This window comes from Mercenaria mercenaria, chromosome 15 (assembly GCF_021730395.1).
Source record: "Mercenaria mercenaria strain notata chromosome 15, MADL_Memer_1, whole genome shotgun sequence".
NCBI lineage: Eukaryota > Metazoa > Mollusca > Bivalvia > Venerida > Veneridae > Mercenaria > Mercenaria mercenaria.
Window position 1 is genome coordinate 50,109,813 of NC_069375.1, and position 27,273 is coordinate 50,137,085.

Genomic DNA, 27,273 nt, shown 5'->3' on the forward strand with positions numbered 1-27,273 from the left:
TACTTTCTTAATATCTTAGCATCAGTTTGACATTTGAAACATGTAGCTCATATTACTCAGGTGAGCGATCCAGGGTCATCATGACCCTCTTTTGTTTTTTCAGTGAAGCTTTCCACAAAGTGTAAAATGAAAATTCTTTCTGGTTCAGATCAGCATTTCCTTAAAATGTTATCAACTGCCCTGTAAACCACCCCAAAAATATGTTATATCTTGTCTTTTAAAGGGAATGCAAGTCATGTATATATAATACCGGCATTTGTAGAATGTTTAAAACAGACACACTTTGTTACAGATGAAAGGATGGCAAACTTTGGAAGTCCAGATTTCTCTGGCTTGAGACAACCATTATCTGGACAGATGTTTGGACCAAGGCATTCTAGTCCTAATATTGCAGGAGCTAATAGCCCTATGTAAGATTCAGTTCTGTTAGTAAAAATGAATTACAGTGAAATTATTGATATTAGTGGAGGTTGTGTCAGTCCACGGAATTGAATCCCAAGGAACAAGTAAAATTGTTATGCATTTTAGGTCAAAATTTATTTTCATTTCCATTGCTTTTGGCCAAAATCATTTTTGATGAGTAATTTCTCTGAATTTGTGGATTTCAGGTTTTAGATATAAGTTTAAAGGGAATTTAATGGTGTCATCAGCATTAATTTCATGGATTGACACTACAGTAAAATGTATGAAAATTACTTTTTTCACAGTAAGTTGAAGAACAAATGAAATTCCGGCCTGACTGAGCATCCTTAACCTTTAGCCTGCTGGCGGCAAGTGATTCTGCCTTTGCGACAAGTGCAGACCAAGATCAGCCTACACATCCGTGCAGCCTTATCTTGGTCTACACTGTTTGTTATTCAGTAAGTCATTTTTCAGTGAACACCCCTTTAAATAATATATGGTACTGTTCTTGGAAAGGCTTAAACTCAAAAATTCAAATGGAAAAAGTTTTTCTTGTTAGCGAATGTTCTTAAAGTGTGGGGACTAGTTAAAATGTACACATACTTTCAGTTGCACTGTTGGCATTACTGATCATTGAAACTTTAATGTTATTTCCTGTATGTCTTAAATCTTTGTATAAGACATTTCAGATTCATAAACAAATGAAGAGAAATAAAAATAGAAGTATATTGATCAACATTTACTACTTTTCTTTGTTCAGACCACCAAATGTTGGACCTATTCCAAATGTTCCCCCACCAGGATTTCCGGGGCCTCACATGCAACTATTCAACCCTGTAGGAGTACCGCAGTTCCCTACTGGTGCTCAAGCAATGACAGGACTGCCATGGGGTGCAGGAGTCTTGCCCGTAGTAGGACAGGTACCAGTGACAGTTCCACCACCACACCCTTGTTTTCCGACAGGTCTGGTACAACCCCCAGGACAGGTAAGCCATTCCTGTTTATTCTAGGAAGTCAGTTTATTAGAGAAGAAGAACATCCTTACTATTAAAAGCATGGAATTTTCGAAAAATCTTTACAGGCCATGACCATTTACAAAAATACAATGGAATAAAAAATTACCAGCATGCAAGCAGACTGTGAGCTTGCAGACTGAGACATGCTTAGAACTTAGAGTGTGAAGAAATTGAGCTCTGATAAAATGCATACAGTGATAAAATATTCATACATACATTGTATTTTATTCAAATAGACCAATTTTCGTATTTTTTAGCTTTCACAGTTCAGTATTGTGTTAATGCTTTAAACAGATGAATTATTTTTATGCCCCCGAAGGGAGGCATATTTGTTTTCAACTGCCCATCTGTTCGTTCGTCACAACGTTAACTTCTTGCATGAAGGCACTTTACTCGCGAACCACCGCACCCAGGACCTTCAAACTTCACATGCTGATAGTACTTATTGCGTACACGACCCCTATTGACTTTGGGGTCACCAGGTCAAAGGTCAAGGTCACAGGGGCCAATGTTAACTTTTTGCATGAAGGCACTTTACTCGTGAACCACTGCACCCAGGACCTTCAAACTTCACGTGCTAATAGTACTTATTGAGTACACGACCCCTACTGACTTTGGGGTCACGAGGTCAAAGGTCAAGGTCACAGGGGCCAATGTTAACTTTTTGCATGAAGGCACTTTACTCGCGAACCACTGCACCCAGGACCTTCAAACTTCACATGCTGATAGTACTTATTGAGTACACGACCCTTACTGACTTTGGGGTCACCAGGTCAAAGGTCAAGGCTCTGCGGGGGCATTTGTCACCATTAGTGACAGCTCTTGTTTCAAAGTATAATACAGATTATTTCTTTAATGTACAGGAAGTCACATTTTATCCCTTTTGTATAAAAAAAAAACAGGCGCTGCGGGGGCATTTGTCACCATTAATGACAGCTCTTGTTTCAAAGTATAATGCAGATTATTTCTTTAATGTACAGGAAGTCACATTTTATCCCTTTTGTATAAAAAAAACAGGCGCTGCGGGGGCATTTGTCACCATTAATGACAGCTCTTGTTTCAAAGTATAATGCAGATTATTTCTTTAATGTACAGGAAGTCACATTTTATCCCTTTTGTATAAAAAACAAGCTGAAATAAACTTTATTCTACTTGCAACCCCCTTTATATCAAAGTTTTGTGATATTGATCCCTTGTCATTTATACATTAGGTACATGTAATATTTCAGATCGCAGCAGTCAATCAGATTCCTCCTGAACAGCAGACTGACCAGTCAGAAACCAAGAAAACTTTATCAGAGGACGAACACAAACATGAGCATAAGCACAGACGTAAACACAAACATGAGAGTCATCGCAGCCATCGTGATGACAAACACCGGGAAAGAAAATACTACAAAGAGAAGAAAAGATCTCCAAAAAGCAGTCACCATCATGAGCATGACAGGAAGAAATCATCTAAATCCAGGTACTTAACATGGTTTTAGCATTTTTAAGCTCACCAGAACACAACATGCTCAAGGCGAGATGCTCTGATCATTCACTGTCTATCCAACAGTTTACTTCAGATGACATCTCTGAAACTATTTGGTTTAAATGGATGAAAATTTGCTTGCATATTTATCCACAGTCCCCTTCCTAACCTTTTAAACAGTTCTACTTGGTTGCACAAAGGGGTTGCCAAAGCTAGAGTTGAAACTTCTAATGAGGAATTGCTAGCCTGATTTCATAGTAATTTGTTCCTGCAATGACTTTTTGTGCCCCCCCCCCCCCCCCCCCCCCCCATGAGTGGTGGGGGCATATAGATTTGGTCTTGTCCGTCCGTCTATGCGTCCGTCCGTCCGTCCGAAGTTCGTGACGCGCCTAGCTCGAAAAGTATTTGATATAAATTGATGAAACCTTGCATGAGTCTTTATCATGATATGAACTTGCGCACATCCTATTTTTCGTCTGGCTCCGCCCCCTATTTTCAGAGTTATGGCCCCTGAAATAGTCAAAAATGCACATTTTTACCTTGTGACACGCCTAGCTCAAAAAGTATTTGATATAGATTCATGAAACCTTGCATGAGTCTTAATCATGATATGAACTTGCGCACCTCCTATTTTTCATTGGCTCAGCCCCCTATTTTCAGAGTTATGGCCCCTGAAATAGTCAAAAATGCACATTTTTACCTTGTGACACGCCTAACTCAAAAAGTATTTGATATAGATTCATGAAACCTTGCATGAGTCTTAATCATGATATGAACTTGCGCACCTCCTATTTTTCATCTGGCTCCGCCCCCTATTTTCAGAGTTATGGCCCCTGAAATAGTCAAAAATGCACATTTTCACCTTGTGACATGCCTAGCTCAAAAAGTATTTGATATAGATTCATGAAATCTTGCATGAGTCTTAATCATGATATGAACTTGGGCACCTCCTATTTTTCGTCTGGCTCCGCCCCCTATTTTCAGAGTTATGGCCCCTGAAATAGTCAAAAATGCACATTTTCACCTTGTGACATGCCTAGCTCAAAAAGTATTTGATATAAATTCATGAAACCTTGCATGAGTCTTAATCATGATATGAATTTGCGCACCTCCTATTTTTCGTTTGGGTCCGCCCCCTATTTTTAGAGTTATGGTCCCTGAAATAGTCAAAAATGTACATTTTCACTTTGTGACGCACCTAGCTCAAAAAGTATTTAATATAAATGGTTGAAAACTTGCATAAGTCTTAATCATGATATAAACTTGCACACCTCTAATTTTTTGGCTGGCTCCACCCCCTATTTTTAAAGTTATGGCCCCTGAAATAGCAAAAAAAAAGCACTTTTTTCACCTAATTATGTGCCTAGCTCAAAAAGTATTTGATGTAAATTCAGAAAACCTTGCTGGAGTCTTTATCGTGATGTGACCTTGCACACTTGGCATTCTTCTTAAGAATCTTAGCTCTTATTACAGAGTTATGGCCCTTGAAATAGCCAAAATAGTGGATTCTTTGTTTGTGATGCACATAGCTCAAAAAGTATATGGCCTAGAATAATGAATCCTTTTCATAAAATGTTTGTTGAGGCTATACCCTCAAACTGAGACTACAAATATTTGAATTATTTCCCCTTATTTGTGACAAATGTACCAGTGGGGGGCACACCCTGTGTCCTACAGACACATTCTAGTTTTTATATAAATTGTTTACAGTTTGAGCTGTGAAACTCTGGCGAGTGACATGACATGATGGCCCTCCTAATTTTACCATGCCAGTTGACATAACCCTTGTTACAACTGGTTAAAGTTTACATTCAAAGCCTAGTGGTCTGAGTTACTACTGCTTTCCAGACAAAGAGTCTAGAAAATAGGCTTAAAAACTAATTTGAAAATAAAATTTGTTCCTAATTGTCCTGACCGCTTTGGTAGAATAGTGGTAGAGCGCCCGCTTTGAGTGCAGGTAGAATAGTGGTAGAGTGCCTGCTTTGAGTGCAGGTAGAATAGTGGTAGAGTGCCCGCTTTGAGTGCAGGTAGAATAGTGGTAGAGTGCCTGCTTCGAGTGCAGGTAGAATAGTGGTAGCGTGCCCGCTTCGAGTGCAGGTAGAATAGTGGTAGAGTGCCCGTTTCGAGTGCAGGTAGAATAGTGGTAGAGTGTAGACCAATCCGTTTCCGGATGATAACTCAAGAACGCTTAGGCCTAGGATCATGAAAGATGATAGGGAGGTTGGTCATGACCAGCAGATGACCCCTATTGATTTTGAGGTCTGTATGTCAAAGGTCAAGGTCACTGTGACCCTAAACAGTAAACCGGTTTCTGGATGATAACTCAAGAATGCTTAGGCCTAGGGTCACAAAAGTTGATAGGGAGGTTGGTCATGACCAGCAGATGACCCCTATTGATTTTGAGGTCAGTATGTTCAAGGTCAAGGTCACAGTGACCCTGAACAGTAAAACAGTTTCTGGATGATAACTAAAGAACGCTTAGGCCTAGGGTCACAAAAGTTGATAGGGAGATTGGTCATGACCAGCAGATGACCCCCATCGATTTTGAGGTCAGTATGTCAAAGTAAAATGGTTTCCATGCAATAACTCAAGAATGCTTGGGCCTAGTGTCAGGAAAATTGATAGTTAGGTTGGCCATGACTAGCAGATGACCCCTATTGATTTTGAGGTCATTAGGTCAAAGGTCAAGGTCACATTGGCCAGGAACAGTTAAACGGTTTCTGATTTTCTTGTCCAAAACCATAGGGCCTAGGGCTTTGATATTTAGTATGTAGCAAAATCTAGTGGTCCTCTACCAAGATTGTACAGATTATTTCCCTGGGGTCAAATATGGTCCCACCCGGGGGTCACATAGTTTATATAGTCTTACATAGAAAAAAAACTTTGAAAAACCTCTTGTCCAAATCCACAGGGCCTAGGGCTTTGATATTTTGTATATGACATCATCTAGTGATCCTCTACTAGATTGATTGTTCAAATTATTCCCCTAGGGTCAAATATGGCTCCACCCTGGGGGTCACATGGTTTACATAGACTTATATAGGGAAAAACTCTGAAAATCTTCTTGTCCAAACCACAAAGACTATGGCTTTGATATTTTGTAATGTAGCATCATCTAGTGGTTCTCTACCAAGTTTGTTCAAATTATCCCTCTAGGGTCAAATATGGCCCCGCCCCAGGGGTCATATGGTTCATATAGACTTATATAGGGAAAAGCTTAGAATCTTCATGTCCATAACTTACATCATTCAGTTTGGACCACATGTATAGTTTTGAGTGGCAAGATGAACCTTGACATGAGTTGACCTTGATCTTGACCTAGTGACCTTCTTTCACATTTCTGTAGCTACAGCCTTCAAATTGTATAGTTTAGAGTGGCAAGATGAACCTTGACATGAGTTGACCTTGATCTTGACCTAGTGACCTACTTTCACATTTCTGTAGCTACAGCCTTCAAATTTGGACCACATGCATAGGTTTGTGTACCGAACAAAAAATTGGACCTTGATTTTGACCTAGTGACTTACTTTCACATTTCTCAAGCTACAGCCTTCAAATTTGAACCACAAGCATAGTTTTGTGTACTGAAATGAACTTTGATCTTGAGATTGACCTAGTGACCTACTTTCACTTTTCTGAAGGTACAGGCTTCAAATTTGGACCACTTGCATAGTTTTGTGTTCCGAAATAAAATTTGACCTTGATTTTGACCTAGTGACCTACTTTCACATTTCTCAAGCTACAGCCTTCAAATTTGAACCACATGCGTAGTTTTGTGTACGGAAATGAACTTTGATCTTGAGAATGACCTAGTGACCTATTTCACATTTCTGAAGCTACAGGCTTCAAATTTGGACCGCATGCATATTTTTGTGTTCTGAATTGAAATTTGACATTGATTTTTACCTATTACCTACTTTCACATTTCTCATGCTACAGCCTCCAAATTTGAAGCACATGCATAGTTCTGTCTACCGAAATGAACTTTGACCTTGAAATTCATCTAGTGACCTGCTTTCACATTTCTCAAGCCACAGCTTTCAAATTTGGACCACATACATATTGTTTTGTACCGAAATGAAATTTGACCTTGATTTTGACCTTGAGCTAGTCTTGAAATTTTGAACATTCAAAAATGGCGCCAAGATCACTCTGTAATCTCTTGTTAGGTTAATAGATTAATGGTCAAGGTCAGATTAACCAGAATGGTAGAACTTTTGTTTACAGTGAGCATATAATTTCTGTTCCTTATGCAATTACTGAATGCATCAAGGGGGGCATTTCGTGTTCGACGAGCTCTTGTTCAGTACAGTGTTGATATAATGCCACATGTCTCTGTTGATATATTCCAATGAGGCAGCACTTGAAGTTCACTGCTACAAGTAGACATCATCAGTTATACGACTGGAAAATTGTTGAAAAGGCTGTTAAACCCAAACACACACACACACACTATCTACAAGCTTTATTACTTGGCTAAAAAGTGGTCAGATGTAAAATTTATACATAATGTATTAAGTTTAACCTTGACAGATAGAAGTTATACATGCAGTAGTTTTACTGTGAAATCATTCATATACTCGACTTTTTGAAGAAAAAGTAGACCTATTGCACTTGCCTCAGCGTCTGTGTCGCTTTTTGTGTCGCCGTTGGTTAAAGTTTTTGATAGGGTCAAATATCTCTGTTACTATCAAAACTATTGACTTGAAACTTAAAATAGTTATTTACTATCAAAGTCTAGACCAGGAGAAACAATCCCCATAACTCTGATTTGAATTTTGACAGAGTTATGCCCCTTTTGAACTTAGAAATGTTTTGGTTAAAGTTTTTGATAGAGTCAAATATCTCTGTTACTATCAAAGCTATTGACTTGAAACTTAAAATAATTATTTACTATCAAAGTCTACACCAGGAGAAACAATTCCCATAACCTGATTGTATATGTATTCATGGATTTCAACTGTTGGATATAAAATGAATTGGAATTATCTATGTTAGTTGGGATTGAATTTTATGGATGAATGCAAGCAGGAAATCCACCAAAAATAAGTTCTCCATGAATATTTATTGGGGACTAACAATTGTTGATTTCTGCTTGCCTCAATCAACAAAATTAAAACCCAATGAAATTTAAATCCCCATTTTTATGACCCCTGAAGGTGAAGCATATAATCCTTGCTTCATCCTTCTCTCCATCCCTCTATCAGTATGTCCGTCCATCCCGCAATTCTTGTCCGGAGTATTTCTCAGCAACCTTTAGCTAGAATTTAGGCAAACTTCATAGGAAGCTGCACTCCCTAGAGAAGATGCACATGTTCTGTCCAAATATGCATTTCATACAAACATATATTAATGTGATAGGATTGAGGAGTAAGCTAAAAGATTGTACTAAAATACTAAAACCTCTTTCCTGTAGAGTTCCTTTTCTTGCAGTAGTATTTCTCAGCAACCACTGGCTGGAATTTAGTGAAACTTCGTAGGAAACTCTCAAAAGCAGATGGGCATACTATATGTTCCATTTGGAGTTACTGCTCTTTTATTGTTCCACATAATATACTATAATATATCTTGTCCAGAGTATTTCTGAGCAACCATACATTGGAATTCATTGACACTTCATAGGAAGCTTCACTCTCAAAAGGAGATGGGCATATCATTTTAAAGTTTGGGTTGTATGATTTTTCACTGAGTTATTGCTCTTAGATTATTCAACATTGGTATACTGTAGTACCATTTCTTGGCTGTATTATTGCTCAACAACCACTGGCTGGAATTCAGCAAAAATTTATTTAAAGCTTTAATCCCAGTAGAGATGGGCATATTTTCTTCATGTTCTGGTTAGATGAGTTTTTTTGAGTGATTGCCCTTATTATTCAACACCAGTAAACTATAGTGTGGCTGTGCCATTCGTGTCCTGATTTAGATTAATCCTTAGCAACCCTTGGCTGATATTTAGCAAAAGCAAAACTTCACTCTCAAGAGAAGATGCAAATATTCTGTGCACTCCTTTCCTCAACAACTACTTGCTTTAGTTCAAAGAAACTTCTTTTGACAGACTAGGACTATGTATGTGCCCAGTCAGTGAATTCTGCTTTAAATTTGTGGATTTAATATGCAGTAATCATATTGCAGAGAGCATCTATCAGTTTCACTTATATTTTCTTGTTCTCTTTAATGGTTGAAATCATGAACTTTTTATCCCAGCAAATGGCTGTATTGGCCAAAAACCACAAACTTTCATGCACTCAAAGTTTAATGATTTCACTGTGGTTCCTGGTAGTTTTCATTATATTTTTCTATGTCTGGATGTTTTAAATACTCCGTAACTGGAGCATTTTGCAAACTTGGTGTTTTTTACTGTATTGAAATGAAAAAATGCATTCACATTGGCATGTAAAAAAGTAAGAAAAGAGTCTTATTTTTTATTTCAGGCACAGAAGTGGTAAAAGTCAAGACGGAAATAGTTTGAAATCGAGCCATGATAAAAGAAGGCGACATTCTCCTAGTCCAAGTGGAAATCTGCAAAACTTAGAAGAGTATAGAAGTGATGGAAGAAGTGAAAGGAATATGCACAGTGCTGTTCTTATAGAAGACAGAGAAAGTGACTTTGAAAGAGAAACAGAAAGGTTGGAAATACCAGATTACGATGTTGAAGATGGTGAAATTTATGACGATGATCCATATGAAACAACTTACTCGGAAAATCAGTATGTAGAGGAGGAAAGAAGAGACTGGAGGGAAGATGAGCGATATGGTAGAGATAGAGATGAGAGATATGACAGAGAGAGGGAGGTCGGGAACAGATCTAGAGATAGAGGAAGAGAAAAAAGACATGAAAGATACAGGGATGATAGATTAGAAGAAAGCAGAGATAGTAGGAATCAGCTATCAGGTGATAGGGGCAGTCGATACAGAGATGATAGAAAAGACCTTGGGAGAGGAAATAGAAATTACTCAAGAGATGGTAGAACATATTATGATGATTATTCAAGACTAGATGATCGTTTAAGACAAGATGATGTATTACATGAGAGTCGACATTCAAGATATGATGAAGAACCAGGTGAAATAGATGATTTCATGCATGACAGCAATTCAAGACGTAAAGGTACTTCAAGACTGGATAAATACTCAAGGCATGTAGATGAATTTGGATACAGTGATAATGAAAAACAGTTTGATAGAAGAGGATCTCAGTCTGAAAGGGGTGGTAGTAGGAGAGGTCCTGTCAGGGCAATCTTGATTGAAGATCGTGATGACAGGCCAATTTTAATGGAAGATCGAGATAACAGGCCAATTTTAAGGGGGGGTCGTGATGACAGGCTAGTTTTAAGGGAAGATCATGATGATAGGCCAATGTTGAGGGAAGATCGGGATAACAGGCCAGTTCTAAGGGAAGATCGTGGTAACAGGCCAGTTTTGAGGGAAAATCGTGGTAACAGGCCAGTTCTAAGGGAAGATCGGGATAACAGGCCAGTTTTTAGGGAAGATCGTGATAACAGGCCAATTCTAAGGGAAGATCATGATAACAGGCAAATTCTAAGAGAAGATCGTGATATCAGGCCAGTTTTAAGGGAAGATCGTGATAACAGGCTAATTTTAAGGGAAAATCGTGATAATAGGTCAATTTTAAGGGAAGACCGTGATAACCGGCCAATTTTAAGAGAAGAAAGGGAGTATTCTAGTAGAATTGGTGCTGTTTTGTTGGAAAATGGTGAAGAATTTGATGAAAGATATGACAAACTAAGTAATAGTGGACAGCTTCTGAAGTTCAAAGATGACAGGAGAGAAAATAGGGTCAGTGCTGTACTCCTGGAAGATAGAGAAGACAATAGGGGCCATCCAAGATTAAAGGAAAAAAGAAGAGATTATGAGGAGCCTCTGTCAAAATCTTTAGATGAAAGAGGGGATAGTAGGGGTCGTCATTCAGATAGAGGACATGTTGAAAGAGATAGAAATTTTGAAAAGGATTTGATTATGGAAAGGGATAAGAAAAATCATAATAGGGGCAGAGGAATTGATAATAGAGAACAAATTGATGTTAGAAATACTGAAAAACTCAGTAGTGGTCCTGACAAGATAACAAGAAGAGATGAAAAAAGTGGAAAAGGGCAGAGTGACTTTAGGAGGGAACATGATGTTTTAAAGAGAAGTGATGATATTGAAAGGGGTAATAGAGGTAGGGGGAAAGGTAGAGCGTCTAGTAACTATGAAGAACAAAAACGTAATGGTCCAGCTGGTAGGGGCTGGGTGCCAGAGGGAGTTAGTGATGCTCAGAGGGGACGCTCAGGTGCATTATTGTTAGAAGACAGGGATAAGCAGTCAAGGTATGGAATGGGTTTTATTGTTATGCCCCCGAAGGGAGGCATATATATTAGTTTTCAACTGTCCGTCCGTTAGTTCGTTCGTTAGTCACAACGTTACATTTTTGCATGAAGGCACTTTACTCGTGAACCACTGCACCCATGACCTTCAAACTTCACATGCTGATAGTACTTATTGAGTACACCACCCCTACTGACTTTGGGTTCACCAGGTCAAAGGTCAAGGACACAGGGGCCAACATTAAATTTTGCATGAAGGCATTTTACTCGCGAACCACTTCACCCAGGACCTTCAAACTTCACATGCTGATAGTACTTACTGAGTACACCACCCCTACTGACTTTGGGGTCACCAGGTCAAAGGTTAAGGTGCTGCGGGGGCATTTGTCACCATTAGTGACAGCTCTTGTTTTAAATGATACACATTTCAGGAAGGCATTTGTCTTACCACTATGTTTAAGAGCCAAGCTCTTTGATGCTGTACATGTACAGTAAACCTCGCTTATAAGAAACAGCTTTGGACCTCTAAAAATATTTTGCGCCCCCCACCCCCCACCCCCTGTTATGTAAATAGGCATCAATGCTAATATAAAATACATGTTTAGTTTGGTTAAGTTTTTGTATGTAAGCTGGTATCTCATTTACCACTTGTGGGAAGTGGTAAATGGATTTAAACTTCACACACTTACTCACTGTGATAAATTGACTTACATTGCACAGGTGCCATAACTCTATTTTGCTTTTTTACATATGATGGCCCTTTTTCAACTTGGAAATATTTGGTTAAGGTTTTATATGTAAGCTGGTATCTCAGTATCTACTTATGGGAATGATTGAAACTTGACACACTTGTTCACTGTGATAATCTGACATGCATTGCACAGGTTCCATATTTCTACTTTGCAATTTTACAAAATTATGCTCCTTTTTTGACTTAGACAGTTTTGGTTACGGTTTTGTATGTAAGCTGGTATCTCATTATCCACTAATGGGAATGGATTGAAACTTCACACACTTGTTCATTGTCATGAGCTGATATAAATTGTCAGGCTCCTTAATCCTGTGTTGCAATTCTACAAAATGCCCCTTTTTGGACTTAAATATTCATTCAATAGACAAGGCTGTTCAATAGTCGAGTGTTGCTGTCCTCCGACAGCTCTTGTTTGTTTAGCAGACACTAGACAACGGTGCCATACATACAGATTAAAGTGTAAATTATACCTGTTGTCTATTTGAGCACCTGTTATAATTTTTACATTTGGAAATTTGGTAAACTGGACTGTTAGCCATTGTTAATCACGCATAATTAGCACATTTATTAGAATATTTCCATCTTGACGAAACTATACTAATAATGACCAATATTATAATCCCAAGTTTACTATCATGTATCCCCGTGACATCGGTTTTTGACGACGCAAGGAATTGTACAATTGCCAAAATAGGAAAGGAGAATAATTAAATTGCCTGCTTGTCAAGCGACAAAACGTATTCGACTGTTCCTGCCAATCACGCTAAAAATTTATACCATACATTGAATTTAGTAAAAATCATCACCTATCACGAGAAACAGCTATTGTTATGCATTTTATCAACGTTTTAACCGTATTCAACGGTATTTAATATATTTTCAGTGAGTTATTGGTAAGTCCTATTCAAATTTGCATTTATTAAATATTGATTCTTAACCTTGCATAAATCGGCTCTGCTCCGTGTTACCCATGTAGATCTTTGCACCAAACCATAACATTTATTAAGTAACACCCATTTAACAATGTAGATGGGATTTTTAGCTCGACTATGAGAAGTGTAAGGAGAGCTATCCTACTCGCCCCGGCGTAGGCGTCTTTCCGCGTCCCCACCTTGGTTAAAGTTTTGGTGTACTTTCTCTTTTTTCAACTTATCTCTGTAATTACTTGATGGATTTGATTCAAACTTGAAATACTTATTCCTCATCATCATCCACATCATCTGACATAAGGGCCATAACTCTGGCACCAATATTTCATGAATTATCCACCCTTTTCACTTAGATTTTCAGGTTAAAGTTTTGATGCACTTTCACTCTATCTCTGTTATTACTGAATGGATTTGATTCAAACTTTAAATAGTTGTTCAACATCATCACCTACATCATATGACACAAGGTGCATAACTCTGGCCCCATTTTTAGCTCACCTGTCACAAAGTGACAAGGTGAGCTTTTGTGATCACCCTTCGTCCGTCGTCCGTCGTCAGTGCGTCCGTCTCGTGCGACCGTGCGTCCGTCAACAATTTCTTGTCTGCACGATAGTGCTTTCATTTATGATTTGATTTTAACCAAACTTGCACACAACTTGTATCACCATAAGATCTAGGTTCCTTTCTTGAACTGGCCAGATCCCATTATGGGTTCCAGAGTTATGGCCCCTGAAAGGGCAAAAATCAGCTATTATGACCTTGTCTGCACAATAGCAGCTTTATTTATGATTTCATTTTGACCAAACTGGCACACAATTTGTATCACCATAATATCTTGGTTGCTTTGTTGAACCCGCCAGATTTCTTAATGGGTTCCAGAGTTATGGCCCCTGAAAGGGCCAGAATTAGCTATTTTGACCTTGTCTCCACAATAGCAGCTTCATTTATGATTTTATTTTTACCAAACTTGCACACAACTTGTATCACTTTAAGATCTTGGTTCCTTTCTTGAACTGGCTAGATTCCATTGTGGGTTCCAGAGTTATGGCCCCTGAAAGGGCCAGAATTAGCTATTTTGACCTTGTCTGCACAATAGCAGCTTCATTTATGATTTGAATTTAATCAAACTTGCACAAAACTTGTGTTGCCATAAGATCTTAGTTCCTTTGTTGAACCGGCCTGATCCTGTAATGGGTTCCAGAGTTATGGCCCCTGAAAGGGCCAAAATTAGCTATTTTGACCTTGTCTGCACAATAGCAACTTCATTTATGATATGATTTTAACCAAACTTGCACACAACTTGTATCACCACAAGGTCTTGGTTCCTTTATTGGACTGGCCAGATTCCTTCATAAGTTCCAGAGTTATGACCCTTTTTAGGTCAAAAATTGGCTATTTTGGCTTTTGCAGCCATATACAGACTTCATTTATGGTTTTATTTGATACAAACTTCCAAAATATCTTCAACAACAATAAATCTTTGATTCCATGACAAATCAGATCCAGTCGTAGGTTTCAGAGTTATTTTATATCTGATTACCTCCCCTGATTATAGTCGAAATGGATTTATATCAGTAAATCTCTCTCCATTTTCATTGTAAATAGTTACTTCAGTTGTTAAATGTAGTGTCCTGTATTGTATATAATCTTTCATTCTCATATTATATTTCTGATAACATATAACTTTGTGTGTTTTTAGCTCGACTATTCGAAGAATAGTCTAGCTATTCTACTCACCCTGGCGTCGGCGTCGGCGTCACACCTTGGTTAAGTTTTTGCATGCAAGTACATACAGCCATCAATTAAAGGCATATAGCTTTGAAACTTATTTTTTCTTTTTCTAGGTCAATTACCAACCTCACTGGGTCAAGACCCATAACTCTGACATGTATTTTGAGCAAATTATGCCCCCTTTTAGACTTAGAAAATTTTGGTTAAAGTTTTACATGCAAGTTACTATCTCCAAAACTAATGCAGATATTGATTTGAAACTTCACTTGTGTCTTCGGGGTTATAAAACTAGTTGATAGCAGCAAGTCCCATAACTCTGACCTTCATTTTGGCCAAATTATGCCCCCTTTTGGACTTAGAAAATTCTGGTTAAAGTTTTGCGTGCAAGTACATACAGCTATTTCTAAAAGGCATATAGATTTGAAACTTAGTTTTTCTTTTTCTAGATCAATTACCAACCTCACTGGGTCAAGACCGATAACTCTGACATGTATTTTGAGCCAATTATGCCCCCTTTTAGACTTAGAAAATTTTGGTTAAAGTTTTACATGCAAGTTACTATCTCCAAAACTAATGCAGATATTGATTTGAAACTTCACATGTGTCTTCGGGGTTATAAAACTAGTTGATAGCAGCAAGTCCCATAACTCTGACTTTCATTTTGGCCAAATTATGCCCCCTTTTGGACTTAGCAAATTCTGGTTAAAGTTTTACGTGCAAGTACATACAGCTATTTAACTAAAAGGCATATAGATTTGAAACTTAGTTTTTCTTTTTCTAGATCAATTACAAACCTCACTGGATCAAGTCCCATAACTCTGGCATGTATTTTGGGCAAATTATGCCCCCTTTTGGACTTTGAAAATTCTGGTTAAAGTTTTACATGCAAGTTTCTGTCTCCAAAACTAATGCAGATATTGAATTGAAACTTCACATGTGCCTTCGGGGTAATAAAACTAGTTGATAGCAGCAAGTCCCATAACTGATATGCATTTTGGTCAGATTATTCCCCCATTTGAACTTAAAACTCTTTTGATATTTAACCTTTTTGGGTAATATTTTCCTGCTTCTGTGACAATATTTCGAATAGTCGAGCTTGGCTGTCTTACCGACAGCTCTTGTATTTTGTCATAATATTATCCATGTTTGTATATAGCCATGTATATGTGGACCATATTGTAAATTGGCTTAGCCAAATATGTTATCCACTATAAATAAAGTCGTTATTATTATTATTATTATTATAAGTACTTATAGGACTTATTTGAAATTTCATTATTGTCATTAGTTGCACTGAGCCAATCAGGGTAGATAACTATGGATTGATTTTATGTCAAATTACCTCCCTTTATTTCAAATTAAAATGGATATATCTCCGTAACTAATGAAGATACTGATCTGAAATTTCATTTATGTCAACAGATTTATTTGGCAGATCCTTCTTTTGCTCACTTAAATAATTGTCTTTTAAATTACTTCCCTTTTACATTACTATAAATAGCTTATTTTTAGTAACTTTTTTATTTTTGGCTGTAGGGAAAAACCGAGATTACTTTTCTGTGGTACAACATGGATGGTACCTCTAATATTTAGGTGTATTTTGACATATCTGTACCTTGTAAGAATTTTTTTTCTTTTTGGTTAAATTTCTTTCCTTTGTTGTTCCTGACCTTTTGGACTTAGATATTTTTTCTGAGGACCTTCTTGTCCTCAAGTGCAATGATAACAGGTGAGCGATATAGGGCCATCATGGCCCTCTTGTTTCATGAATTATTCCCCCTTTGTACTTAGAATTTCAGGTTAAAGTTTTGGTGCACTTTCACTCTATCTCTGTTATTACTGAATGGATTTGATTCAAACTTAAAATAGTTGTTCAACATCATCACCCACATCATATGACACAAGATGCATAACTCTGGCACAGTTTTTCATGAATTATTCCCCTTTTTTCTTAGAATTTCAGGTTAACGTTTTATGCACTTTCACTCTATCTCTGTTATTACTGAATGGATCTGATTCAAATTTAAACAATTGTTCAACATCATTACCCTTATCATATGACACAAGGTGCATAACTCTGGGACCAATCTTTCATGAAGTATTTCCCCTTTTTACTTAGAATTGTAGGTTAAAGTTTTGATGCAGTTTCACTCTGTCTCTGTTATTACTGAATGGGTTTGATTCAAACTTAAAATAGTTGTTCAACATCATCACCCACACCATATGGTGCAAGGTACATAACTCTGGCACCAATTTTTCATTAATTATTCCCTCTTTTTACTTCGAATTTTAGGTTAAAGTTTTGATGCACTTTCACTCTGTCTCTGTTATTACTGAATGGATTTGATTCAAACTTAAAATACTTGTTCAACATCATCACCCACACCATATGACACAAGGTGCATAACTCTGGCACCAATATTTAATGAATTATGCGCCTTTTTGCTTAGGATATACTTATATAGTGTTTTGATACATTTTATTTTTACCTCTCTTATTACTTTAAGTTGATATTTTTGACATAGACTCAGGCTATTGTGTAATATCTTCATCCACAATTGGAGTCATTAAACACTCCAGTGACAGCTCTAGTTTCCTCAGATGTGCCCAGTTTCACTATCCAGCATCGAAATAGTCGAGCGCGCTGTCTCCTGTGACAGCTCTTGTTTTATCAATTTCTGCCTGAATTGTTAACAATTAGCATTTTCAATGTAAGTACATCTGAAAGAATGGCTTTAATGTTCTTAGTTTATTCTGCAAGTGATCGTCCTGTCCGTCCGTCTGTCCGTTCGTCCATCGGTACCAGGTTAAGAAAATGGGACTGTTTCGTCTAGCATCAATACCCCTTTCTAGAATGTCTTGATACTAATGCAGATGTAACCTGTGACCATTCCTCTTCTTCAGACGTCACTGGACCTCAGTTTGACCTTGACATTGACCTCATTTTGGACTTAGGTTGCTTTATATGGGCCATCTCTTGGTACAAGAATGAATTGGTACTAATACAGATGTAACCTGTGACCATTCCTCATCTTCAAACATCACATAACATCAGTTTGACCTTGACCTTGACCTCATTTTGGACTTAGGTTGCTTTATATGGGCCATCTCTTGGTTAACCAAATGGGACCGTTTTGTCTAGCATTAACACCGCTTACAAGAATGCATTGATACAAATACAGATGTAACCTGTGACCATTCCTCATCTTCAAACATCACATAACATCAGTTTGACCTTGACCTTGACCTCATTTTGGACTTAGGTTGCTTTATATGGGCCATCTCTTGGTTAACCAAATGGGACCGTTTTGTCTAGCATTAACACCGCTTACAAGAATGAATTGATACAAATACAGATGTAACCTGTGACCATTCCTCAACTTCAAACATTACCTGACCTCAGTTTGACCTTGACGTCATTTTGGACTTAGGTTGCTTTGTATCGACAAGGATGCTATCGGGGGCATCAAGCGTTTATTGAACGCAGCTCCTTGTTACTGTATGGTATAGGTTTTTTAAAAGCATGACACTTCTAATAACAACAAAGATGGCTGTGTCTGCAGACGAACATCTAAACTATTTTCATGCTACTATTTTTAAAGTGATTCTGAGTGTCACTGAAGTACCAGTTTTGGGATTAAATAAAAGATGTATAAAACGGTATGTTGATATTATCGTTTTACTTTCCATTTTTATTTGATTAAGTTATAAAATGTGGACACATGTAGAACTTTGTTTATTCTACCAAAATACCACGTTATCACCACTTGACATGTGCGGGATATGCAAATTAACCGGAAATATCGACAACGTCGAAAACATATGTCCGTCGAAAACGAAAGTCGTGGGGATAGTATTTGGTATATGACCTGCGCCATAAGAAAACTAACATAGTGGGTTTGCGACCAGCATGGATCCAGACCAGCCTTCGCATCCGTGCAGTCTGGTCAGGATCCATGCTGTTCGCTGTTTCTCTAATTGCTATAGGCTTTGAAAGCGAACAGCATGGATCCTGACCAGACTGCGCAGACGCGCAGGTTGGCCTGGATCCATGCTGGTTGCAAACCCACTATGTTGATTTTCTCATGGCGCGGCTCATATTATATATTTTCTTTCTATGGTATCCTTGAATTAACAAACTGAAGATCATAGAAATGAAATTAATTTGATTTTTCAAGCATGTCAAGTGCATGAAAGTGTGTGAAAGTGCTGACATTATTCTGACGTCATCAGCGATTCTCCTGTTTATTTCGGATTTTCAGTAATGTTTATTCTTTATGTCTATTCGCTATAACCAAGGGGGTTTTCCATTGAATTTCATGCTTTGGGACTAGAAAAAGTGTTCCTTATAACTGAGGATTTTTACATTGAATAAAGAAGGAATTAGATCGGGGAATTGAAAAAATGTTCCTTATAACCGATTGTTCCTTAACTCCGAGTTCCTTATGAGTGAGGTTTACTGTAATTGTAGTAAAACATCAAATATGCTATAACTGTGGTTTAAATTGTTTTTTGCATGTTCTTAGCATTTATGAGGAGTATTTCTCTGGCACACTTAAGGGGCAGTGATTTCCACATTGGTTTTCTCTGGCACTCCTAATGGGCCGTGACTCCCACGTGTAAGCCAAACTGTATGAATGAATAAGCCAGTGGCTTAACCCACATGCTTGAAGTGTTGTCCAGATTAGCACCAGAGTGAGGTTTTACTCTTTGTAACTTAGGACAGTTGTCATATAACCACCATATTTGTATGTGTGGAATTTTCTATCACAACCAGATTTATCTATTTTGCCATGTCTTAAACTTTGTAGAGATGAAAGACCTGATACTAATAGTGTTGGTAGAACAGGTGCAGTGTTGATAGAAGATAGAGTGGAGGACAGTTCCTTAGACAGAGGTCTCAGAGGTCGGGGCTCCTCATTCAGAGTTCAGGGTCAGAGGTTATTCTCGATTGCAGACAGGTAACTTGACACATTTTGAAACAGCTAATATATGTTAATATCATGCCCCGTTTCAAAGAAGAGAGGGTATGTTATTTTGCTCATTGTTGGTCAGTCAGTAGACCATTTGGTGACTCCAACCAAAAGCTAGAGACTGCGTGGTTTCATAATAGTCAAACTTCTTACGATGATTGTCTGTGGTCAACACCTATTGTTTTTGGGGTCAGTAGGTCAAAGGTCAAGGTCACAGTGACTTTGAGACAAAGACTGGTTTCTGCTCAATAACTTAAAAATTTGTAAATGACTAGTTAGCTCACCTGAGCACAAAGTGTCAGATATGTCATATATCGGGAAAACATTGAAAATCTTTTTGTCCAAAACCACAGGTCCTAGGGCTTTGATATTTGGTATGTAGCATCATCTATAGTTCCTCTACCAAGATTTTTCAAATTATACCCCTAAGGTCAAATATGGCCCCGCCCTGGGGTCACATGGTTTATATAGACTTATATAGGGGAAATTTTGAAAATCTTCTTGTCAAAAACCACAAGTCCTAGCTAGGGCTTTGATATTTGGTATGTGGCATCATCTAGTGGTCCAAGATTGTTTAAATTATCCCTCTAGGGTCAAATATGGCCCCGTCCTGGATGTCACATGGTTTATATAGACTTATATAGGGAAAACCATTGCCAATGAGAATGTTGAAACTTCATAGGATGATTGGACATGCAGAGTAGATGACCCCTATTGATTTTGGGGTCACCCCATCAAGGGTCAAGGTCACAGGGACCAGAACATTGAGAAGCATTTGACCTAGACCCTTCAAACTTCATAGGGTGATAGGAACTTACAGAGTAGATGATGACCCATATTGTTTTTTGAGCCACTCCATCAAAGGTCAAGGTCACAGGGGCTATCTGTCTGTCACACTTCATTTTTGATACACCTTACAGAGTAGATGATCCCGGTTATTTTTAGTGTTACTAGATAAAATCCATTATTTGAGAACCAATAGGCCCAGAATGTTTGTGGATGATTGCCAAGCAGATGATCCTTATTGCAGCCAACCATCAGTGTCTCTTTGACTTTCATTCCTGTCCCCTATTGACTTCTTGCCTATTACTTCTATGCATTGGGGGGAGACATGCGTTTTTCTACAAAAGCGTCTAGTTGGTATGTAGCATCGTGTAGTAGTCCTTTACCAAGATTGTTCAAATTATCCCCCCGGGGTTAAAACTGGCCCCGCCTGAGATGAGTGATAGAGAGATATAGGGCCATCATGGTCATCTTGTTTTGTTTTAGGGGTCAGTAAGTCAAAGGTCAAGGTCACATTGACCTTTGGACTGAAAACAGTTTGAGATGATTTAGTAAATGGTCACAATGTACTAATTTATACACCCAAGTGCCTCCAACTGGCCATCTTGTGGGGCATCTGTGTTTTAAAAACAGTTCTTGTCAAAAATTGTGTTACATTTTTTTCATTTCCAAAACTTTGAAAAGAGAAATGCACATTAAAATGAACATAAAACCAGATTTTCAGTTTTGTGTATAATGGATGACTTTGATATCAAGGCTTTTTAGCTCACCTGAGCCAAAGGCTCATGGTGAGCTTTTGTGACCGCTCAACGTCGTGCGTCGTCTGTCTGTCAACATTTTCTAAAAAAATCTTCTTGAAAACCGCTGGAAAGATTTACACCAAACTTCACAGGAATGATCCTTGGGTGGCCTCCTTTCAAAATTATTCAAAAAATTGAATTCCACACAGAACTCTGGTTGCCATGGCTACTGAAAGGAACAACTTTAAAAATCTTCTTGTCCAAAATTGCAAGGCATAGAGCCTTGATATTTATCCTGTGACATCATCTAATGGTCCACTATGAAAGTTGTTCAATTTAGGGTGAACAACCCTGGGGTGAAAAGAGGCCCCACCCTGGGGGTCCCAAGTTTTACATAGACTTATATAGGAAAAAACATCAAAAATGTTCTTATCCAAATCTCCAAGGCATAGAGCCTTGATATTTGGCATGTGACATCATCTAATGGTCCTCTATGAAATTTGTTAAAATTATGCCTCTGGGGTGAAAAGAGGCCCCACCCCGGAGGTCCCAAGTTTTACATAGACATATATAGGAAAAAACTTTAAAAATCTTCTTGTCTGAAACCACTAGGCCTTTGATACTTGGTGTGTAGCATTGCCTTGTGGTCCTGTACCAAGATTGTTCAAATTGTAATACTGGGGTTAAAAGACGCCCCGCCCCGGGGGTCCCAAGTTTTACATAGACTTATATAGGAAAAAACTTTAAAAATCTTCTTGCCTGAAACTGCAAGGCCTAGGCTATTAATATTTGGTATGTTGCATTGTCTAGTGGTTCTCTACCAAAATTTTTCAAATTATACCCCTGGAGTGAAAAGAGGCCCTGCTCTGGGGGTTCCTAGTTTTACATAGACATATAGGAATTTTTTTTAAAAAATCTTTTTGTCTGAAAGTTCAAGGTCTAGGACTTCGATATTTGGTATGTAGCATTGCCTAGTGGATTTCTAACAAGATTGTTCAAATTATGCCCCTGTGGTGAGTAGAGACCCCACCCCGGGGCCCATGTTTTTTATGAGTTATATACTGTAGGAAAAAATACTTCAAAAATTATCAGATCATATTTCCTAGACTGTTTAATTATAATTACCTGATGACCCCAAGTGATAAGGGTCACCTAACTATGACCTTGACCTACTGACCTGCTTTCTTGCTTTTTAAGATACAGCCTTGAAATTTAGATGACATGTACAGTTTTGCACACCGATCTTAAAACTGACTTTCAGTGACCATAAATGTGACACCCTGACCTACTTTCTTAATATTTTAGCATCAGTTTGGCTTTTGAAACATGTAGATCATATTACTCAGGTGAGCGATCCAGGGTCATCATGATCCTCTTGTTGTGTGTTTTGACGTTTTGGCTGCCATTATTATCATTTTTAGCTTGACTATACGAAGTATATGGAGAGCTATCATACTCACCCCAGCGTCGGCGTCAGCATCCTGCCGCGTCCCCATCTTGGTTAAAGTTTTTTTTACACTTTCTCTTTTTAGCTCACCATGAGCACAAAGTGTCGGGGTGAGCTATTGTGATCGCTCACCGTCCGGCATCCGTCCGTCCACACTTTCCTTTAAACAACATCTCCTCCTAAACCACCAGGCCAATTTTGATGAAACTTCACATGGGTGTTCCATGGATGGTCCTCTTTAAAAATTATTCAAAGAATTGAATTCCATGCAGAACTCTGGTTGCCATGGCAACCGAAAGGAAAAACTTTAAAAATCTTCTTCTCAAAAACAAGAAGCGCTAGAGCTTAGATATTAGGTCTGAAGCATTGCCTAGTGGACCTCTACCAAGTTTGTTCAAATCATGACCCCGGGGTCAAAATTGACCCCGCCCCAGGGGTCACTTGATTTTACATGGGAAAATCTTAAAAAATCTTCTTCTCAAAATCCAGAAGCCCTAGAGCTTAGATATTTGACATGTAGCATTGCCTAATGGACCTCTACTAAAGTTGTTAAAATCATGACCCCCGGGTCAAAATTGACCCCGGCCCAGGGGTTAGTTGATTTTACATAGGAAAATCTTCAAAAAAATTCTAAAAATAAACCAGAAGGCCTAGAGCTTAGATATTTGACATGTAGCATTGCCTAGTGGACCTCTACAAAATTTGTTCAAATCATGACCCCCAGGGTCAAATTTGACCCCGCCCCAGGGGTCACTTGATTTTACATAAGAAAATCTTCAAAAAATTTCTTAAAATAAACCAGAAGGCCTAGATCTTAGATATTTGACATGTAGCATTGCCTAGTAGACTTGTACAAAATTTGTTCAAACATGACCCCCGATATCAAAATTGACCCCGCCCCAGGGGTCACTTGATTTTACATAGGAAAATCTTAAAAAATCTTCTTCTCAAAAACTATAAGCCTTAGAGCTTAGATATTTGACATGTAGCATTGCCTAATGGACCTCTACTAAAGTTGTTCAAATCATGACCCCGGGATCAAAATTGACCCCGGCCCAGGGGTCACTTGATTTTACATAGGAAAATCTTCAAAAAAATTTCTAAAAATAAACCAGAAGGCCTAGAGCTTAGATATTTGACATGTAGCATTGCCTAGTGGACCTCTACAAAATTTGTTCAAATCATGACCCCCAGGGTCAAATTTGACCCCGCCCCAGGGGTCACTTGATTTTACATAGGAAAATCTTCAAAAATTTTCTTAAAATAAACCAGAAGGCCTAGATCTTAGATATTTGACATGTAGCATTGCCTAGTAGACTTGTACAAAATTTGTTCAAACATGACCCCCGAGGTCAAAATTGACCCAGCCCCATGGGGTTTCTTGATTGTACATAGAAAAATCTTCAATATTTTCTAAAAATAAACCAGAAGGCCTAGAGCTTAGATATATGACATGTCTTGCCTAGTGGACCTCTACAAAATTTGTTCAAATCATGACCCCCGGGGTCAAAATTGACCCTGCCCCAGGGGTCACTTGATTTTACATAGGAAAATCTTCAAAAATTTTCTAAAAATAAACCAGAAGGCCTAGAGCTTAGATATTTCACATTTAGCATTGCCTAGTGAACCTCTACAAAATTTGTTCAAATCATGAACCCCGGGGTCAAAATTGACCCCGCCCCAGGGGTCACTTGATTTTACATAGGAAAATCTTCAAAATTTTTCTAAAAATAAACCAGAAGGCCTAGATCTTAGATATTTGACATGTGGCATTTCCTAGTAGACTTCTACAAAATTTGTTTAATCATGACCCCCAGGGTCAAATTGACCCCGCCCCATGGGGTTACTTGATTGTACATAGAAAAATCTTCAAAATTTTCTTTAAAAAAAACCAGAAGGCCTAGAGCTTAGATATTTGACATGAAGCATTGCCTAGGGGACCTCTACAAAAGTTGTTCAAATCTTGACCCCCCCAGGGTCAAATTGACCCAGCCCCAGGGGTTACTTGATTGTACATAGGGAAATCTTCAAAAATTTGCTAAAAATAAACCAGAAGGCCTAGATCTTAGATATTTGATATGTAACATTGCCTAGTAGACTGCTACAAACTTTGTTCAAATCATGACCCTCAGGGTAAAATTGACCCCGCCCCAGGGGTTACTTGATTGTACATAGGAAAATCTTCCAAAAAATTTCTTAAAATCATCAGTTTGACATTTGAAACATGTAGCTCATATTACTCTGGTGAGCGATCCAGGGTCATCATGACCCTCTTGTTTCTCCTTATCTCTGTAATTACTTGATGGATTTGCTTTAAACTTAAAATAGTTATTCCTCATAATCAGCCACATCATATGGCACAAGGGCCATTACTCTCACATCAATATTTCATGAATTATCCCCCCTTTTTACTCAGAATATCAGGTTAAAGTTTTGATGCACTTTCACTTAGTGATGGCAACAAATATTCGAATATTCGTTCATGACACGAATATTTGAATACTGTTTCACTATTCGAATATTCGGAAAAAATATAAGATCATGCCAATTAATAAAACCCAAATGCAAAAACCAGTATGGTCGTCTATCTTATTTACCAAAATTCGCTTTCATGTACGCGCGAAAATGGCTTCTGTCGCTGTCAGACATGTCACTTTGTATATTAGCGTGCAGAGATTGTACATCGCTATGGTGATGACATCGTACCCTGTAGTAAGAACCGCTAATTGCTTACCTTTAGAAATTTTATTGGTTCCCAAATTGATGTAAATCCGTTACAAGAAAGAACCTTGCTTACGGGAGGGCTACATCCATGTAAAAGTAAGTAAAACCTATATAAATTATACGTAAATGAAGGCAAATAACAAATATTTTATATTCAAAAAAGATGAACAAGCAATGAGAACAGTCAGTCTAATTCGCCAATGTCTGAATTACTTTGGCGTAAACGAAAGTAGAATTAATACAGATCGCTGCTAAGGGTACGATAAATTCATAAGCTTTTGAGTTGATTTGTTGATCATTCCATGACCGAATATTCGAATATTCATTCGGAAGGTTGACCGAATATTCGAATACCAAAATTGCTATTCGTTGCCATCCCTACTTTCACTCTATCTCAGTTATTCCTAAATGGATTTGGTTAAAACTGAAAGTAGTTGTTCCATATCATCTCCCACATCATATGAAACAAGGTCCATAACTCTGGTACTAATATTTAATGAATTATCCCCCCTTTTACTTAGAATTTAAGGTTAAAGTTTTGATGCATTTTCACTATATCTCAGTTATTATTAAATGGATTTGATTCAAACTTAAAATAGTCGTTCAGCATCATCACTCACATCATATGACACAAGGTCCATAACTCTGGTACCAATATTTTATGAATTATCCTCCCTTTTTACTTAGAATTTCTGGTTAAAGTTTTGATACACTTTCACTCTATCTGAGTTATTACTAAATGGATTTGATTTAAACTTAAAAATATTGTTCCACCTTATCACCTACATCATATGACACAAGGTGCGTAACTCTGGCACAAATTTTTGATGAATTAGGCCCCCTTTTACTTAGAATTTAAGGTTAATTTTGATGTATTTTCACTATAATATCTCAGTTATTACCCAGACTTGAAGCAGTTGTTCCACATCATCACCCAAATCATATGTGCATAACTCTTCCTCCAATATTTTATGAATTACGCCCCCTTTTTGCTTAGAATTACACTTATATAGTGTTTTGATACACTTTATCTTTACCTCTCTTATTACTTAATATTTTTGACACAGACTCAAGCTATTGTGCAATATCTTCATCCACCATTGTAGTCATTAAACACTCCAGTGACAGCTCCAGTTTCCTCAGACGTGCCCAGTTTCACTATCCAGCGTCGAAATAGTTGAGCGCGCTGTCTCCTGTGACAGCTCTTGTTTAGCTCACCTAGCACAAAGTGCTCGGGGTGAGCTATTGTGATCACTCAAGTCCGGCGTCCATCTGTCGCTTTTCTTCAAACAACATCTCCTCTGAAACCATCGGGTGAAAGTTGATGAAACTTGGCCTGGATTTTCCTTGGGTGGTCCTCTTTTAAAGTTGTTCAAATGGTTCAGCTTGGTTGAACATAGGTCCGCCAGAGCTAAAAATAGAAAATCTTCTAACATCTCCTCTTAAACCTAAGTATATATAATGACATTATTAACAATTTTGACTTATCTTTGTCCATGATTGGTACAAATATAAAACCAGTTTGCAGTTGTTAATTATTTTTTCACTTCAAGAAAAGCTTTTGGGAGTCATTTGAACAATAGCGAATAACAACTTTGACCAGTTAAGGTGCATCTGCACCCTCCTCTTATAAAACGTCAAAACTCCACAATTAAGGCCACCCCACAATTACAGACAATTTTACCCAGAACAAAAGCTGTTCCTACATAGAGGAATTTTACTGTATATTGTGACATTCTCGCACTTTTGTTCCCTTTATGTATATATTGGAAATTTTGAAAATATTCTTGACAGAAACAATCAGGCTTAATTTCAAAATAATATTACACAAATGTTTCTTCGGTGACCCTTTACGAAGATTGTAGAAATTATTCTGTTTCATCAAAAAGCATTGCCACCAGGTGGTGTGGTCACTTCACCCCTTATTTTTATAGTGGAAACTTTAAAACTATTCATGTTTGATATTGTCATATCACATC

At 37.9% G+C, this 27,273-nt stretch overlaps 1 protein-coding gene across 1 annotated transcript in view; it reads left to right on the forward strand.

The window, feature by feature from the left end:
- The first annotated feature begins 256 nt into the window (after positions 1-256).
- Positions 257-27,273, forward strand: part of LOC123563801 (ribonuclease 3-like) — a 165,604-nt gene continuing 138,587 nt past the window's right edge. The window contains exons 1-5 of the mRNA XM_053524236.1: positions 257-410; positions 1,163-1,388; positions 2,648-2,886; positions 9,324-11,219; positions 19,439-19,588. Coding sequence (XP_053380211.1) covers positions 301-410; positions 1,163-1,388; positions 2,648-2,886; positions 9,324-11,219; positions 19,439-19,588 — 2,621 coding nt within the window. The 5' untranslated portion in view covers positions 257-300. The remainder of the gene's footprint in view (positions 411-1,162; positions 1,389-2,647; positions 2,887-9,323; positions 11,220-19,438; positions 19,589-27,273) is intronic.